Source organism: Lepidochelys kempii, chromosome 1 (assembly GCF_965140265.1).
Source record: "Lepidochelys kempii isolate rLepKem1 chromosome 1, rLepKem1.hap2, whole genome shotgun sequence".
NCBI lineage: Eukaryota > Metazoa > Chordata > Testudines > Cheloniidae > Lepidochelys > Lepidochelys kempii.
In genome coordinates, this window is record NC_133256.1 from 4528961 (window position 1) to 4543989 (window position 15029).

General features: G+C 47.1%; 2 protein-coding genes across 2 annotated transcripts; both read right to left on the bottom strand.

The window, feature by feature from the left end:
- Nucleotides 1–368: 368 nt before the first annotated feature.
- LOC140918458 (olfactory receptor 51G2-like) lies at nt 369–1304 on the bottom strand. Its single transcript, XM_073362950.1, has one exon. The coding sequence runs from the start codon at nt 1302–1304 to the stop codon at nt 369–371; it is 936 nt and encodes a 311-aa protein (XP_073219051.1).
- A 7968-nt stretch (nt 1305–9272) lies between these two features.
- Nucleotides 9273–10211, bottom strand: LOC140918491 (olfactory receptor 51G2-like). Its single transcript, XM_073363090.1, has one exon. It carries the CDS (start codon nt 10209–10211, stop codon nt 9273–9275), a length of 939 nt encoding a protein of 312 aa, XP_073219191.1.
- Between the last annotated feature and the right edge of the window lie 4818 nt (nt 10212–15029).

The window sequence follows — 15029 nt, forward strand, 5'->3', positions numbered from 1 at the left end:
AAGATGAAAATGTTTTCTCAACAGTTGACAAGAAGGGATGAATACCAAGGGTGGTGGATCTCTTGATACCTCCAAATCAAGGCTGGATGCCTTCCTGGAAAATATGCTTTAGATGAACAAAAATTATGCATTAGTCAAACAGAAGTAATTGGGTTCAGTACGGGGGTAAATTGGTCTCCTTCCCCCACTGCACTGTCCTCCCTCACCAGCTGTCTCAGCCCACTGCTCCAGGCCTTAGACCCCATCCGAACTTTTCTCTAAAGAGTGGAGATCAGTAGCTCATGTCATATTGGGTGTAAGGGTCCACCATTGAATAGGTGGCCATGGCCCATATCATGAGCACTGGAGCTGGGTGATGAACTGGCCATTTACTTGACGAACATCCTGATTATTCTTGCACGAAGGTGTTTGCTTTTCACACTGTACACAATTGGGTTCAGCAAGGAAGGGAGCAGCAGGGATATGTAGCCCAGGAGAATCTGAAGCAAGGGAGAACAGCTATTCTCAAATCTGTGTATCACAGACAAGAAGATGTCTGGTGTATAGAAGATAAGGACAGCGCAGAAGTGGGAGATGCAGGTGTTCAGGGCCCTGAGGCACTCAGAGTTGGATGCGATACTCAGCACTGTTTTGAGGATCATTATATAAGAGAGGAAGATGAGCAGTGAGTCCAGACCCATTGTTAAGAGTTTAGTAAACAAGCCATAGATATTGTTGACTGTGATGTCCGAACAAGCCATCTTCATTACCTCCTGGTGCATGCAGTAAGAATGGGAGAGGACATTGTCTCGACAGTATTGGAACTGTTTCAGGAGAATGGTGAGTGGGAGCATTACTGCCACTCCTCTTAGAACACACACCAGTCCCATCGTGGCTATTCTCGGCAGGGTTAAAATGGAGTTATATCTCAGCGGGTCACGGATCGCGATGAAGCGGTCAAGGGCCATCAGCAAGAGCACTGAGGATTCAATGCATTGAAACAAGTGGATAAAGAACAACTGGGCAAAACAGGAGTCGAAGCTGATCTCCCTAGAGTTAAACAAGTATATGCCAAGTATCGTCGGCATCGTGGCTATCGATATGCCAAGGTCTGTGGTGGCCAACATGGAAAGGAAGATGTACATGGGCTCATAAAGGCTTGGATTTGTTTTTATAATGAACAGAATGACTGAATTTCCTACTATGGAAATAACATACATTAAGCAGAAGGGGAGAGAGATCCAGAGATGCCTGTCTTCCTGACCAGATATTCCGGTGAAAAGGAACACTGCAGATTTGAATTTGGTGGTATTGACAGCTGACATTATTTACTGCGCAGATCCAAGGAGTTTTGAACTTTCCTTCCTGAAAGGAAAAAGAACAGGAGACTAGATGATATTTAACGAGACATCTTTCTGCTCTCAGTGCAGGTCTAAAGACGCCCAGGAGCACAAGAATAATCAGCAAAAACAGTCTTGGATTTACACCACGAATAGCAAGATAGGCATTTCCAGACTGGATCAGACCTGTAGTCCATCTAGCCAAGTATCCAGTGGCCAGTTCCACATAACCTGCTCCCAAAGTTTCCCCCAACACCCACTACTTAGAGATATTTTGTGGTGCAAATCAGGAACGTTTACAGCCATTCCAAGAGTTTTTGAAACAATCCTCACTATGCTAATTGGAATTTCTGGTTACCCATATAATCGTTCAGTCCCACTTTGAATCCTACTAAGCTCTTGGCCCCATTGATATATTGTGGCTGGGAATTTGGCAGCTTACTTGAGCGCTGCGTAATTTTACAATTGTGACCTTCACACAGACATGCTTTCTTGTCCTCCACTTCTGCATGTGACCCATTGTATCATGATATATATACAAACACATGGCAAGTGCATGGTGAAAACTGTCATTATACTTATCTGTGCTGCACTGATGATATTTATAAATGTGTTTTATTACCTCATTTTATATATACATATTTTTTTCTCCACCCCTGAGAGTCTAAATTATGACACTGCCTCTTTGCAGCACATGGGATAAATTCTCAGGGCTACATTATGAATTCACAAACATTGACTTCAGCTGTGTCACTCCAGATTTACATGTGTCAATTCGAACAGAACTTGGCTCTATTCACTTTCCCTAAAAAAATACTCCCAGTGATACATTCTGACCCCCAAGAATCCCTCCACGAGAAGCTGAAGTGATTTGCCTGGTCAATGTTGACTGAATCCATAGAGTTTGATTATCCTACAGGTTTCCCTTCATCCCCACAGGAACTGCACCCTCTCCCCATGCCAGGGTCTGTAGCTATATGGCAAGTTACAAGCTGACATTTCATCTGGGTGGGGGAGGGGTTGGCATCAGAAATGTGTGAATAGTGCAAACAGTAGGTTTGCACTAATACCCTCTTCAGTGTTTAAGTTACTTCAACCATGCTCATGTAACAGCTAATGGTGAAAATTACATACAACCGCTATTACACTCCCCTTTCCTGCCCCGCTGCTCCGCTCTTTCCTGAAACACAGACCAGCAGTCTTTTTCTTAAGACCTTTTTGGAAAGTCTTGCACAGGTATTGCAGAGGTATTGTGTTCATGACCCTGATTAGAAACAGCTTCTTGTTCGTTACTAGGAGACAATATCATACAACTAATCAACATATTTATTAATGATCTGGATGATGGGATGGATTGCACCCTCTGGAAGGTCACAGATGACACTAAGCTGGGGGTAGAGGTAGATACACTGGACAGTAGGGATTGGGTCCGGAGTGACCTAGACATATTGGAGGATTGGGCCAAAAGAAATCTAATGAGGTTCAACAAGGACAAGTGCAGAGTCCTGCACTTAGGACGGAAGAATCCCATGCACTGCTACAGGCTGAGGACCGACTGACTAAGCAGTAGTTCTGCAGAAAAGGACCTGGGTATTACAGTAGATGAGAAGCCGGAGATGAGTCAGCCAAGAAGTTGCCAAGAAGGCTAACTGCATATTGGGCTGCATTAGTAGGAGCATTGCCAGCAGATCGAGGGAAGTGATTATTCCCCTCTATTTGGCAATGGTGAGGCCACACCTGGCCACACCTGGAGTATTGCGTCCAGTTTCGGGCCCCCCACTACAGAAGGGATGTGGAGAATTTGGAGAGAGTCCAGTGAAGGGCAACGAAAATGATCAGGGGGCTGGGGCACATGACTTATGAGGTGAGGCTGAGGGAACTGGGTTTGTTTAGTCTGCAGAAGAGAAGAATGAGGGGGGATTTGATAGCTGCTTTCAACTACCTGAAAGAGGGTTCCAAAGAGGATGGATCTAGACTGTTCTCAGTGGTAGCAGATGACAGAACAAAAAGTAATGGTCTCAAGTTGCAGTGCAGGAGGTTTAGGTTGGATATTAGGAAAAACTTTTTCACTAGGAGAGTGGTGAAGCACTGGAATGCATTACCTAGGGAGGTGGGTTGAATCTCCATCCTTAGAGGTTTTTAAGGCCCGGCTTGACAAAGCCCTCGCTGGGATGATTTAGTTGGTATTGGTCTTGCTTTGAGCAGGGGGTTGGACTAGATGACATCCTGAGGTCTCTTTCACCCTAATCCTCTATGATTCTGTGATTCACTGAACAAGGAGTTCATAGCACAAAGCCTTTCCAAAAAGTGTGAGGGTTATTTCTGAAATAATTTCTAAACCAAAAACCATTAGGCAGTAAAAATACCACTGATCCTTCCTGTAGAGATTCTAACAACTCTGCTGCTGGCTTTCGATATACATGCATGTCATGAAAGTTTGATGTGTAAAATTTGTATTACAATTAAAAGTTTTGACATAACATTTAAACATCTGTACTGTAGCACACACATGTCAACCCATTCTTTCCCCTCTGATCTTCTCTTAGAGATGATTTTACAGGTTAGAGATCACAGTGTCTCAGTCCTCATTCAGTAGCTTGTCAGCAAACACAAGTCTAGTATCTCCCCATGTCCCTGGGTTAATAGCTGACTGGTTCTCCTCAGGTTCTGTTCTGTCAGTCTGTAGCCTGTACCCGGAGTGGTAACAGGCATTGGTATCAATACAGGAAATTTCCGTTCCCTGAGCTCTCACTCTCTAGTACGGGGTGGGCAAACTTTTTGGCCTGAGGGCCACATCGGCGTTGCAAAACTGTATGGAGGGCTGGTTGGGAAGGCTGTGCCTCCCCAAACAACCTGGCCCCTGCCCCTATCAGCCCCTCCCACTTCCCACCCCTTGGCTGCCCCCCTCAGAACCCCCAACCCATCCAACTCTCCTTTTCCCCTGACCACCCCCTCCCAGGTCTCCTGCCCCATCCTCCCCCTGGGACCCCATCCCCATCCAACCCCCCCTGCTCCCTGACCCTGACTGCCCTCCAGGATCCCCTGCCCCTTATCCTATCCCCTGCCCCCTTGCCATGCAGCTCAGAGCAGCAGGAGCTTGCAGCCACGACGCCTGGCTGGAGCCAGCCATGCTGCCCGCACTGCCCGGCAGGAGTGGTAGGCCAGAGCACTGGCGATGCGGCACGCTGAGGCTGCGGGAGGGGGGGTGGGGGGGAGCAGGGGAGGGGCCGGGGGTGAGCCACCCCAGCTGGGACCTCAGGGGCCAGGCAGGACGGTCCCGCAGGCCGGATGTGCACCGCGGGCCGAAGTTTTCCCACCTCTGGTCTAGTACATAGCAACCACAGCAGCAGTAACTCAGCCAGGATGAGGGTTTGCAGGAAGCGGATTTGAAAGTCAAATGCAGGAGTATTCATGGAAATGGAACTTCGTTCCCCACAGGAAAGCAGTCCATTGCTCTCTCTCTCTGACTGTCTCTGTCCGGTATTCATCGAATCTGTAGCATCCGGAACCGGCACTGGGACAGACAAGGAGCTGAGCTGCCATAATGACTGTGTGTGTTAAACCCAGTTCTGGGGATGCTTGCTGTCTGACTATATTGGGTTAACCTTTGGGATGTTTATGTTACGGCGATATTGGGTGAAACCAGTGTGGCTCTTTTTAGTTTAATGTCAGGCTGCTGGAGAACACGCAGGATGGGAAGCCAAAGGTCAAGAAAAGCCGTCTCTCAGTCAGCACTTCAGGGAGGCTGAGAGACAACGCCGGAGCTACAAGTTGGGAAGAGCCTATTTCCAGTCTGCAGACACATTGCACAGCTTGTTTCCCAGTGCTGGGAGCCTGTCCAGAGATGGGGCAGCTTTTGTTGAGAAGCTCTTCAGACTGCAAGGACAGACACCGCTGGGGAAACCTGAAGGCCCTGGGCCTGCCCGTGTCTGCATCAGTGTGGGAGGACTTGTGGTCAAAGACATGTACAGACTGTTGTTTGAAAACACTCTTATTCTCCCATGATAACTCTTTCTTCCTGCTGTTTGATTAAACATTATTTTGGTTCAAGAAGGCTGGCTGGTCACTCGTCCCACCACTAGTCACGGGCTCACAAAGGGAAGAACCACAGGCGCCGAACCCACTGGAACCTGCTGAGCAAGCCCAGTCCCCCCAGAGTGTGTTGTAGCTCAGGGCCCAGTCTGAGGGTGGGAGGATCGCGGGATTCTACCCCATCAGAGGGAAGGATACGAGGTCTGACATCTGGCATTTTGAGACCAGAGAAGGGGCAGACATGCAGGTAGTCCTGTAACTCTGAGGGGTATCTACAGGGCAGAAGTGCTGGAGCCCTCAGCCAGTCAGGAATCAGAAATATGCCCTATAGGATTTGTTACCACAAAGCAACACAGCTCTGATTACCTGCCTTCACAATCAAGCCAGAGAATAAAACCTTTGAAAATGCATTTGCTGGTTCCATTTCCAGGAGCAAATAAACCTTAGGTGAGTTGGGAATTAGTCACGGATATTCCATGAGGTCTCCTCTCACTCAGCCCCTGGTAGGATGGGGCCCAGAGCACAGGACAATGGGACCGCTCTAGAAATGGGAGCCCTTGAGAAATCCTGACTCGGAGCACTGGGGTTTTAACAGTCTGTGCTCACTTTGAATGTCAGGTTTCTGTGTAGCTTGAACAACCCACCGTGGAGCATGGGCAGATATAGCAGAGGGGTTCCCAAGCTACCTAGCACTGCCTGACCTCCAGCCCCATCAATGAGTCACAACGACAGCTAAGCTGAGTCCTTTGAAGCTACACAGAATATCTGCCAATGTTAACAGCTTTCAGCCTTTACACATCACTTCGCTTTTTAAAGATAGTGAAAAGTGCCAACATACCCAATTCCTGCTAGAAGTTTAGCCACTGACACCGGAGATCTTCACCCTAAATGACAAGGATCCATCAAAGAGCTTACAAGGGCAGAAGGCAGTATCTGTTCATATCGGGAGGCAACTTTGTTTATGAAGCATGCTTGCAAATTTCCCTTGGGGGCCACTTGGCCATCAGGGAAACTCAGCTGCTTGGCTAAGCGTGCACCAGCCTTAACTCCTCTCACGGCCAAAGTCAGACTGCAGGAGGCCAAATCACAGGGGATGTGTGGTGATGCTACACAACTGGGCTGCAGCAGAAGCCCTACTGCAGTCTCTACTTCTGGAATCCGGGCTTGTCATCACTGTTCCTATGGCTCTGATTAGTCACAGGGCTACCCTGGGGGTGGTGAGTGGTAACAATGATGCTGTCAGAGCTGTGATATTGCCAAAATTAAACAAGTAAATAAATAAATAATGTAGGACCAGATTTCTCCCCGGCAGCTGCCTTTCCTGCATTGCAAACCTAGGGTGCAAGCCACAAAAGGGAGATTCCACAAGGCTCCATACATGAAAATTTCCATTGGATCGTTCCAGGAGGCGAGGTGCCTTCTCTTCTCCTGAGGAATGAAAGACAGGACCCAGGATCTAGGGGTTCCCAAAGTTATGCACAGATCTCAGTGATTCATTGTTAGCTAGGCCTATCCACCCACAATCTCTGGGCCTCCACAACTACGTTAGGACCCTGCTGGCACAAGTTCATCAGAAATGTGCGACCAGGGTCTGTCATAGCAGCCACTGCCCACAGGATCTGCTGAAGGGACATTGTACGGGAGGGCGGGGGTGTGCACAGAGATGGAAAGGCTGGTCAGAGTAGCTGATGGGCACAATGTCCCAACTATAGACTGGGCAGGAGAGTTTGACCTTTCCATACCCAGAGTCCAGCCATAGAAGTAACAAACTTTGAGCAATGGGCTGTTCAATCAAGGAGAGAAAGTTATAACAGGATCCCATGTCTGGAAGCTGAAGCTTGACAATTTCAGACTGGAACTAAGTTTAATTTTTTTAAACAACGAGGGTAAATAACCATTGAACGATTTATCAAGTGCCGTGGTAGATTCTCCATCACTCACAATTGTTAAATCAAGACAGGATTTTTTTCTAACAACTCTGTTCTAGGACTGCTTTGGGGGCAGGTCTCTGGCCTGTGCTATGCAGGGGGTCAGACTGGAATATCACAGTGGGGGCTTCTGATCCTGGGATCTGCCCAATGGTGTTAATAGCACGGTCTTACCGCACAGGGTGTTCTCTTGTTAAATTTGTTACAGATTGTGATACACTCGGACCCTACAATAATTGGGGCCAGAGCTAAGTGCCTTAGAGAGATTTCAGCTCTGTTTGCCTCATGAGGATGATTTGGGGCACTGAGTGGAGAACCTGAACTCTTCCCAACACCCCTTGCTGACAAGGCCTATCATTAGCACAGCTCCTTTGATGAGCGAGTTTTGGGCCCCTCCTGCAGCTCGGCAGTAAGAGGAGGAATCAGGACATGCTTTCAGAGAGAGAAGGATCTGGAAAGAGTTGCCTGGCCAAACAGATCCCTGCTGGGCTGCCCCTTGGTCTGATCCTTACCCGCATCTGCTCCATGAGCACTTAGAGTTGCTCGAGCACTAGAGATAGACCTCATAGCCTGCATCCAAAATTCCATCATCACGAAGCTTGGGGACAGCTGGATCTGAGGGAGGGGATTGTTTGTGTCCAATAAAGAGCTAGCAAGAGGTACTTGGAGATTGGCTTGGGTCATGCTTTTGAGTGGGGACGTATTGCCTCTCAGGTGCTCTCAGAGGTGGGGTGTAATTTTCCCAGCTTTCTGGGTGGGGCTCGAGCTGCTTGTGTACTGCATTGTATTGTTGTAAAGGAACCACTAGAGATTGAACCCTGCCCTGGTTGCTGCCGGCTCCACCTAGCCAAAGCATGACACCTGTTAAACTCCATGTTTAAACCAGCTGCATTGTTTGCCCCCCACTGCTCCTCTTGGGAGGCTGTTCAAGAACCTCCCTCCTTGTATGGTCAGAAACCTCCTTCTCCTTTCCAGCCTCAGTTTCTCCCCATTTATTCTTGTGCCAACACTGTCCTTTAGCTTCAGGAGCTCGTCACCCTCCCTAGTGTTAACTCCCTCCCTCACCACCCCCCACCAATGTATTTAGAGAGCAATCTGATCCCAGCACAACCTCTGTTGTGTTAGGTTAAACCAGCCAAGCTCTTCCAGTCTCATCGTAAGACAGGCTTTTAATTGCCCTGACCATCCTAAAAGCCCTTCTCGGCTCCTTTTCCAGTCTGAATTCTTCTTTATGGAATAAATATACATGACCAAAATTTTACAGTTTTCCAGATGAGGTCTCACTGGTGCCTAATATAAGGATATTAATACTTTCCTATCTCACCTGACACATTCTAGGATCTAGTTTGCTTTGTTCACAGCCATACCACACCGGTGGCTCGCAGTCATCCTAGGATCAACTACTACACTCAGGTCTTTCTCCTCCTTTATCCTTTCCAACTTACCCTTGGTTTATAAACTGGGGTGTAGTGAGTAGAAGTAGCGAAGACTGAGAACTGACTTGATAACGCTGTACAGAAACGAAATACTAGCTATTAATGGGCTTTTCCATTGATAAGGGAAAGGATAACAAAGACCAATGATTGAAACCGAAGACAGAAAAAATAAAGTTAGAAAAGAGGCACACATTTTTAACAGCGAGGGCGCTTAACCAGTGCAAAAAACTCCCAACAGAGGTGGTGGATCTCCTGGTACCTCCAAACCAAGACTGGACGGTTTCCCAGAAAATATGCTTTAGATGAACAAATATTATGCATTCTTCAAACAGAAATCATTGGGCTCAGTATGGGGGTAAATTGGTCTCCTTTCCCCACTGCACTGTCCTCCCTCACAAGCAGTCTAGTCCATTGCTCCAGGCCTTAGACCCCGTGTGAACTTCTCTCTACAGAGGGGAGATCAGTAGCTCAAGTCATACTGGATTTAACAGTCCGGCATGGAATAGGTGGCAATGGCCTATGTCACGAGTGCTGGAGCTGGGTGATGAACTGACCCTTCACTTGACGAACACCCTGATTATTCTTGCACGAAGGTGTTTACTTTTCACACTGTACACAATTGGGTTCAACAAAGGGGGGAGCAGCAGGCAGATGTAGACCAGGAGACTCTGAAGCAGGGGAAAAGAGTTTTTTCCAAATCTGTATATCACAGACAAGAAGATGTCTGGTGTATAGAAGATAAGAACAGCGCAGAGATGGGAGACACAGGTGTTCAGGGCCCTCAGGCACTCAACATTGGATGCGATACTCAGCACTGTTTTGAGGATCATTATATAAGAGAGGAAAATGAGCAGCGAGTCCAGACCCATTGTTAAGAGTTTAGTAAACAATCCATAGATAATGTTGACTCTGATATCTGAACAAGCCATCTTCATGACATCCACATGCAGGCAGTAGGAATGGGAGAGGATATTGGCTCGACAGTATCGGAACCGTTTAAGGAGTAGGGGAAGTGGGAGTATTACGGCCACCCCCCTTAGCATACACACCAGTCCTATCCTGGCTATTCTCGGCAAGGTTAAGATGGAGGCATATCTCAGCGGTTCATGGATCGCAATGAAGCGGTCAAAGGCCATCAGCAAGAGCACTGAGGATTCAATGCATTGAAACAAGTGGATAAAGAACAACTGGGCAAAACAGGCATCGAAGCTGATCTCCCGAGAGTTAAACAAGAATATGCCCAGTATCGTTGGTATGGTGGCTATCGATAAGCCAAGGTCTGTGGCGCCCAACATGGAGAGGAAAATGTACATGGGCTCATGGAGGCTTGGATCTATTATTATAATGAACAGAATGACTGAATTTCCTAATATTGAAATAACATAATTTAAGCAGAAGGGGAGAGAGATCCAGAGATTTTGGACGTCTTCCTGCCCAGGTATCCCGGTGAGAAGGAACACTGAAGATTTGAATGTGGTGTCATTGACAGCCGACATTATGTACTGTAAAGATCCAATTTGTTTTGAACTTTCCTTCCTGAAAGAAGAAGAACAGGAGACTAGTTGATATTTAACAAGATATCTTTCCACTCTCTGTACAATTCTAGAGACTCCTAGAAGCTAAAGAAAAATCAGCAAAAACAAAGTCTAGGATTTACACGACCGATACGAAGATAGACATTCGCAGAGTGGATGAGACCTGTAGTCCATCTAGCCCAGTATCCACTGGCCAGTTCCAAATGCTTCAGAGGAAGTTGGAAGGAGTTCTGCAATGGGCAGCTATAAGATAACCTGCTCCCAAAGATCCCCCCTGACACCCACTAGTTAGAGATATTTTGTGCTGTAAACCAGGAAGGTTTAGAGCCATTCCAAGAGTTTTTAAAACAGTCCTCACTTGTTTAATTTGATTTTATGATTACCCATATAAACATCCAGTCTCTCTGAATCCTGCTCGGAACTTAGTCACATTGATAGCTTGTAGCTGGAAGTTCTGCAGCCTACTTGAGCACTGTGTGATTTTACAATTGTGACCTTCCCACAAACACCCCACTTCTGAGAGTGGCCCATTGTATAAAGTGCATTCTATTTATTTATTTATTTATTTATTTATTTTTAATTAATTAATTAATTAATTAGTTTCTCCACTCCTGAAAGTCCAAATTATGCCACTGCCTCTTTTCAGCACATGGGATAAATTCCCAGGGCCATGTTATGAATTTACTAACTTTGACTTCAGCTGAGTCACTCCAGATTTACATGTGTCAATTCGATAAGAACCAGGCTCTATTCATTTTCCCTAAACAAATGCTCCTGGTGATATACTCTGACCCCCAAAAATCCTTCCAGGAGAAGCCTAAGTACTTTGCCTGGCCAATATTGACTAAATACAGAAATTTTGGTCATCCTACAGGTTTCTCTTCATCCTCACAGGAACTGCTCCTTCTCCCAGTACAAGGTTCTGCAGCTATCTGCAAAGATACAAGCTGACAAGAAGAGTTACTTCATCTGGGCTTGGAAGGGGTTGGCGTCACAAATGTGTGAATAGTGCAAACAGTAGGTTTGCACAAATATCCTCTTCAGTGTGCAAGTTACTTCAGCTATGCTCATGCAACAGCTAATGGTAAAAATTACATACAACCCCTATTACACTCCCCTTTCCTGCCCCTCTGCTCCGCTCTTTCCTGAAACACAGACCAGCAGTCTTTTTCTTAAGACCTTTTTGGAAAGTCTTGCACAGGTATTGCACAGGTATTGTGTTCATGACCTTGATTAGAAACAGCTTCTTGTTAGTTACCAGGAGACAGTATCATACAACTATTCAACACCTTTATTAATGATCTGGATGATGGGATGGATTGCACCCTCAGCAAGTTCACAGACGACACTAAGCTGGGGGTAGAGGTAGATACGCTGGAGGGTAGGGATAAGGTCCAGAGTGACCTAGACAAATTGGAGGATTGGGCCAAAAGAAATCTGATAAGGTTCAACAAGGACAAGTGTAGAGTCCTGCACTTATGATGGAAGAATCCCACACAATGCTACAGGCTGGGGACAGACTAGCTAAGCAGTAGTTCTGCAGAAAAGGACCTGGGGCTTACAGTGGATGAGAAGCTGGGTATGAGTCAGCAGTGTGCCCTTGATACCAAGGAGGCTAATTGAATATTGTGCTGCATTTGTAGGAGCATTGCCAGCAGATCGAGAGAAGTGATTATTCCCCTCTAATCGGCACTGCTGAGGCCACATCTGGAGTGTTGAGCCCAGTTTTGCACCCACCACTACAGAGAGGATGTGGAGAATTTGGAGAGAGGCCAGTGGAGGGCAACGAAAATGATCAGGGGGTTGGGGCACATGACTTATGAGGTGCATAAGTGCATCCAACGAAGTGAGCTGTAGCTCACGAAAGCTTATGCTCAAATAAATTGGTTAGTCTCTAAGGTGCCACAAGTACTCCTTTTCTTTTTGAGAATACAGATTAACATGGCTGTTACTCTGAAACCTGGACTTATGAGGTGAGGCTGAGGGAACTGGGCTTGTTTAGTCTGCAGAAGAGAAGACTGAGGGGGGATTTGACAGCAGCCATCAACAACTATCAGAAGGGGCGTTCCAAAGAGGATGGAGCTTGGCTGTTCTCAGTGGTGATAGATGACAGAAGAAAGAGCAATGGTCTCAAGTTGCAGTGGCGGAGACCTAGGTTGGATATTAGGAAATAGTTTAGGTTACAGTGGGACTTAAAATGTAGCGTCTGTCTGCTCGATTTCATCACAACCTGAAAAGATTGCAGTATTTCAGCCCTCATTCAGTCCCTTGTCAGCAAACAGAAGTCTAGTGGCTCCTCTGTCCCTGGGTTAATAGCTGACCGGTTCTCCTCCAGTTCTGTTCTGTCAGTCTGTAGCCTCTATCCAGAGTGATAACAGGCACAGGGATCAGGATAGAATTCTCTAGTACATACTAAACCCGTCAGCTGTTATTCAGCCAGGATGAGGGTTTGCAGGAAGCAGATTTGAAAGTCAAATGCATGAGGATTCATGGAAATGGAACTTTGTTTCCCACAGGAAAGTAGTCTATTGCTCTCTCTCTCTCTAACTGTCTCTGTCCGGTATTCACAAAATCCGTAGCACCTAGGAACGGCATTGGGACAGACACGGAGCTGAGCTTACATAATGAATGTGTGTGTTAAACTCAGTTTTCTCTAGAGGTATATTAGGTCAACTTTTGGGATGTTTATGTTATGGCTATATTGCGTGAAACCAGTGTGGCTCCTCTTAATTTAACAGCAGGCTGCTGGAAAACAAACAGGATGGGGAGCTACAGCTCAAGAAATGCCATCACTCAGTCAACACTTCAGGGAGGCTGAATGACAACTCTGGAGCTACAAGTAGGAAAGAGCCTATTTCCAGGCTCCAGCCACGTTACACAGCTTGTTTCCCAGTGCTGGGAACCTGTCCAGAGATGGGGCAGCTTTCACTGAGAAGCTCTTGAGACTGCAAGGACAGACACCACTGGATAAACCTGAAGGCCCTGGGCCTGCCCGTGTCTGAATCAGAGAGGGAGGGCTTGGGGTCAGAGAGTTGTACAGACTGTTCTTGTAAAACCCTCATATTCTCCCATGTTAAGCTTTATTCCTACCGTTCAGATTACACAGTCTTTTGGTTCAAGAAGGCTGACTGGTCACTCGTCTCAGCACTGGTCACAGCCTCCTAGAGGGAAAAAACACAGGTGCCAAACCCAATCGGACCTACTGGGCAAGCAGAGTCCCCCCACAGTGTGTTGTGGCCCACGGCCCAGTCTGAGGAAGTGCAGATCGCAGGATTCCACCCCATGAGAGGTAAGGATATGAGTTCTGACTTGTTGCACTTGGAGACCAGAGAGGGGGAAGACATACTGGTAGTCCTGTAACTCTGAGGGGTATCTACAGGGCAGAAATGTTGAACCACTCAGCGAGTCAGGAGACAGTAATATGCCCTATCGTACCTGTAACCACAGAGCAACGCAGCTCTGAATTCCTGCCTTCACAATCGAGCCAGAGAATAAAACCTTTGAAAATGCATTTGCTGGTTCCATTTCAAGGAGCAAATAAACCTGAGGCGAGTTGGGAACTAGTCATGGATATTCAGTGGGATCTCCTGTCACGCAGCTCCTGGTAGGATCGGGTCCAGAGTACACAGGAATGGGACCCGTCTAGAAATGGGACCCCTTGCAAAATCCTGACTCAGGGCATCGGGGTTTTAGCACTGCAAGCTCACTTTGAATGTCAGATTTCTGTGTAGCTTGAACAACCCACCGTGGAGCATGGGCAGATGTAGGGGAGGGGATCCCAAGCTACCTAGCATTGCCTGCCCTCCAGCCCCATCACTGAGTCACCCCGACAGCCCAGCTGAGTCCTTTGCCACTGCACAGAACATCTGCCAATGGAAACAGCTTTCAGCCTTTGCATACCACTTTGCTTTTTAAAGATAGTGAAACCTGCCAACGTACCCAATTCCTGCTGGAAGTTTAGCCACTGACACCAGAGGTCTTCACCCTAAATGACAAGGAGCCATTGAAGAGCTTACATGGGCAGGAGACAGAAACTGTTCATCTAGGCGGGCAACTGTGTTTATGAAGCATGCTTGCACATTCCCTTGGGGGCCACTTGGCCACCAGGGAACCTCAGTTGCTTGGCTTCGTGTGCACCAGCTTTAACCTTGTCATGGCCAATGGCAAAGTGCAGGAGGCCAAATCACAGGGAATGTGTGGTGGTGCTACACAACTGAACTGCAGAGGAAGCCCAACTGCAGGCTCTGTTCTGGGCATCTGGGCTTGTCATCACGGTTCATATGATTCCAACTTGTCACATGGCAACCTTGGGGGTGCTGAGTCATAACGATGATGCTGTCACAACTGTGATATTTCTGAAATAAAATAAATAATTATAATAATAATCATAATATAATTAATATGGGACCAGATTTCTCCCTGGCAGCCCTCTTTCCTGCATTACCAACCCAGGGTGCAGGCCAGGAAAGGGGGATTCCACAAGGCTCCATATATGAAAACTTCCATCAGATGATTCCAGGAGTCAAGGTCCCTTCCCTTCTCCATGAGGAATGAAAGGTGGGACCCAGAATCTAGTGGTTCCCAAAGTTGTGCTTAGATCTCAGTGATCTACTGGTAGCTAGGCCCACTCTCCCACAACATCCGGGCCTTCACAATTGCTTTAGGACCCTCCTCAGCTCCCTGCTAGCATAGGTTTATCAGAGATGTGCTACCAGGGCCTGTCACAGTAGCCACGCCCACATGATCTGCTGAAGGGGCGTTGTACATGGTGGAGAGGGC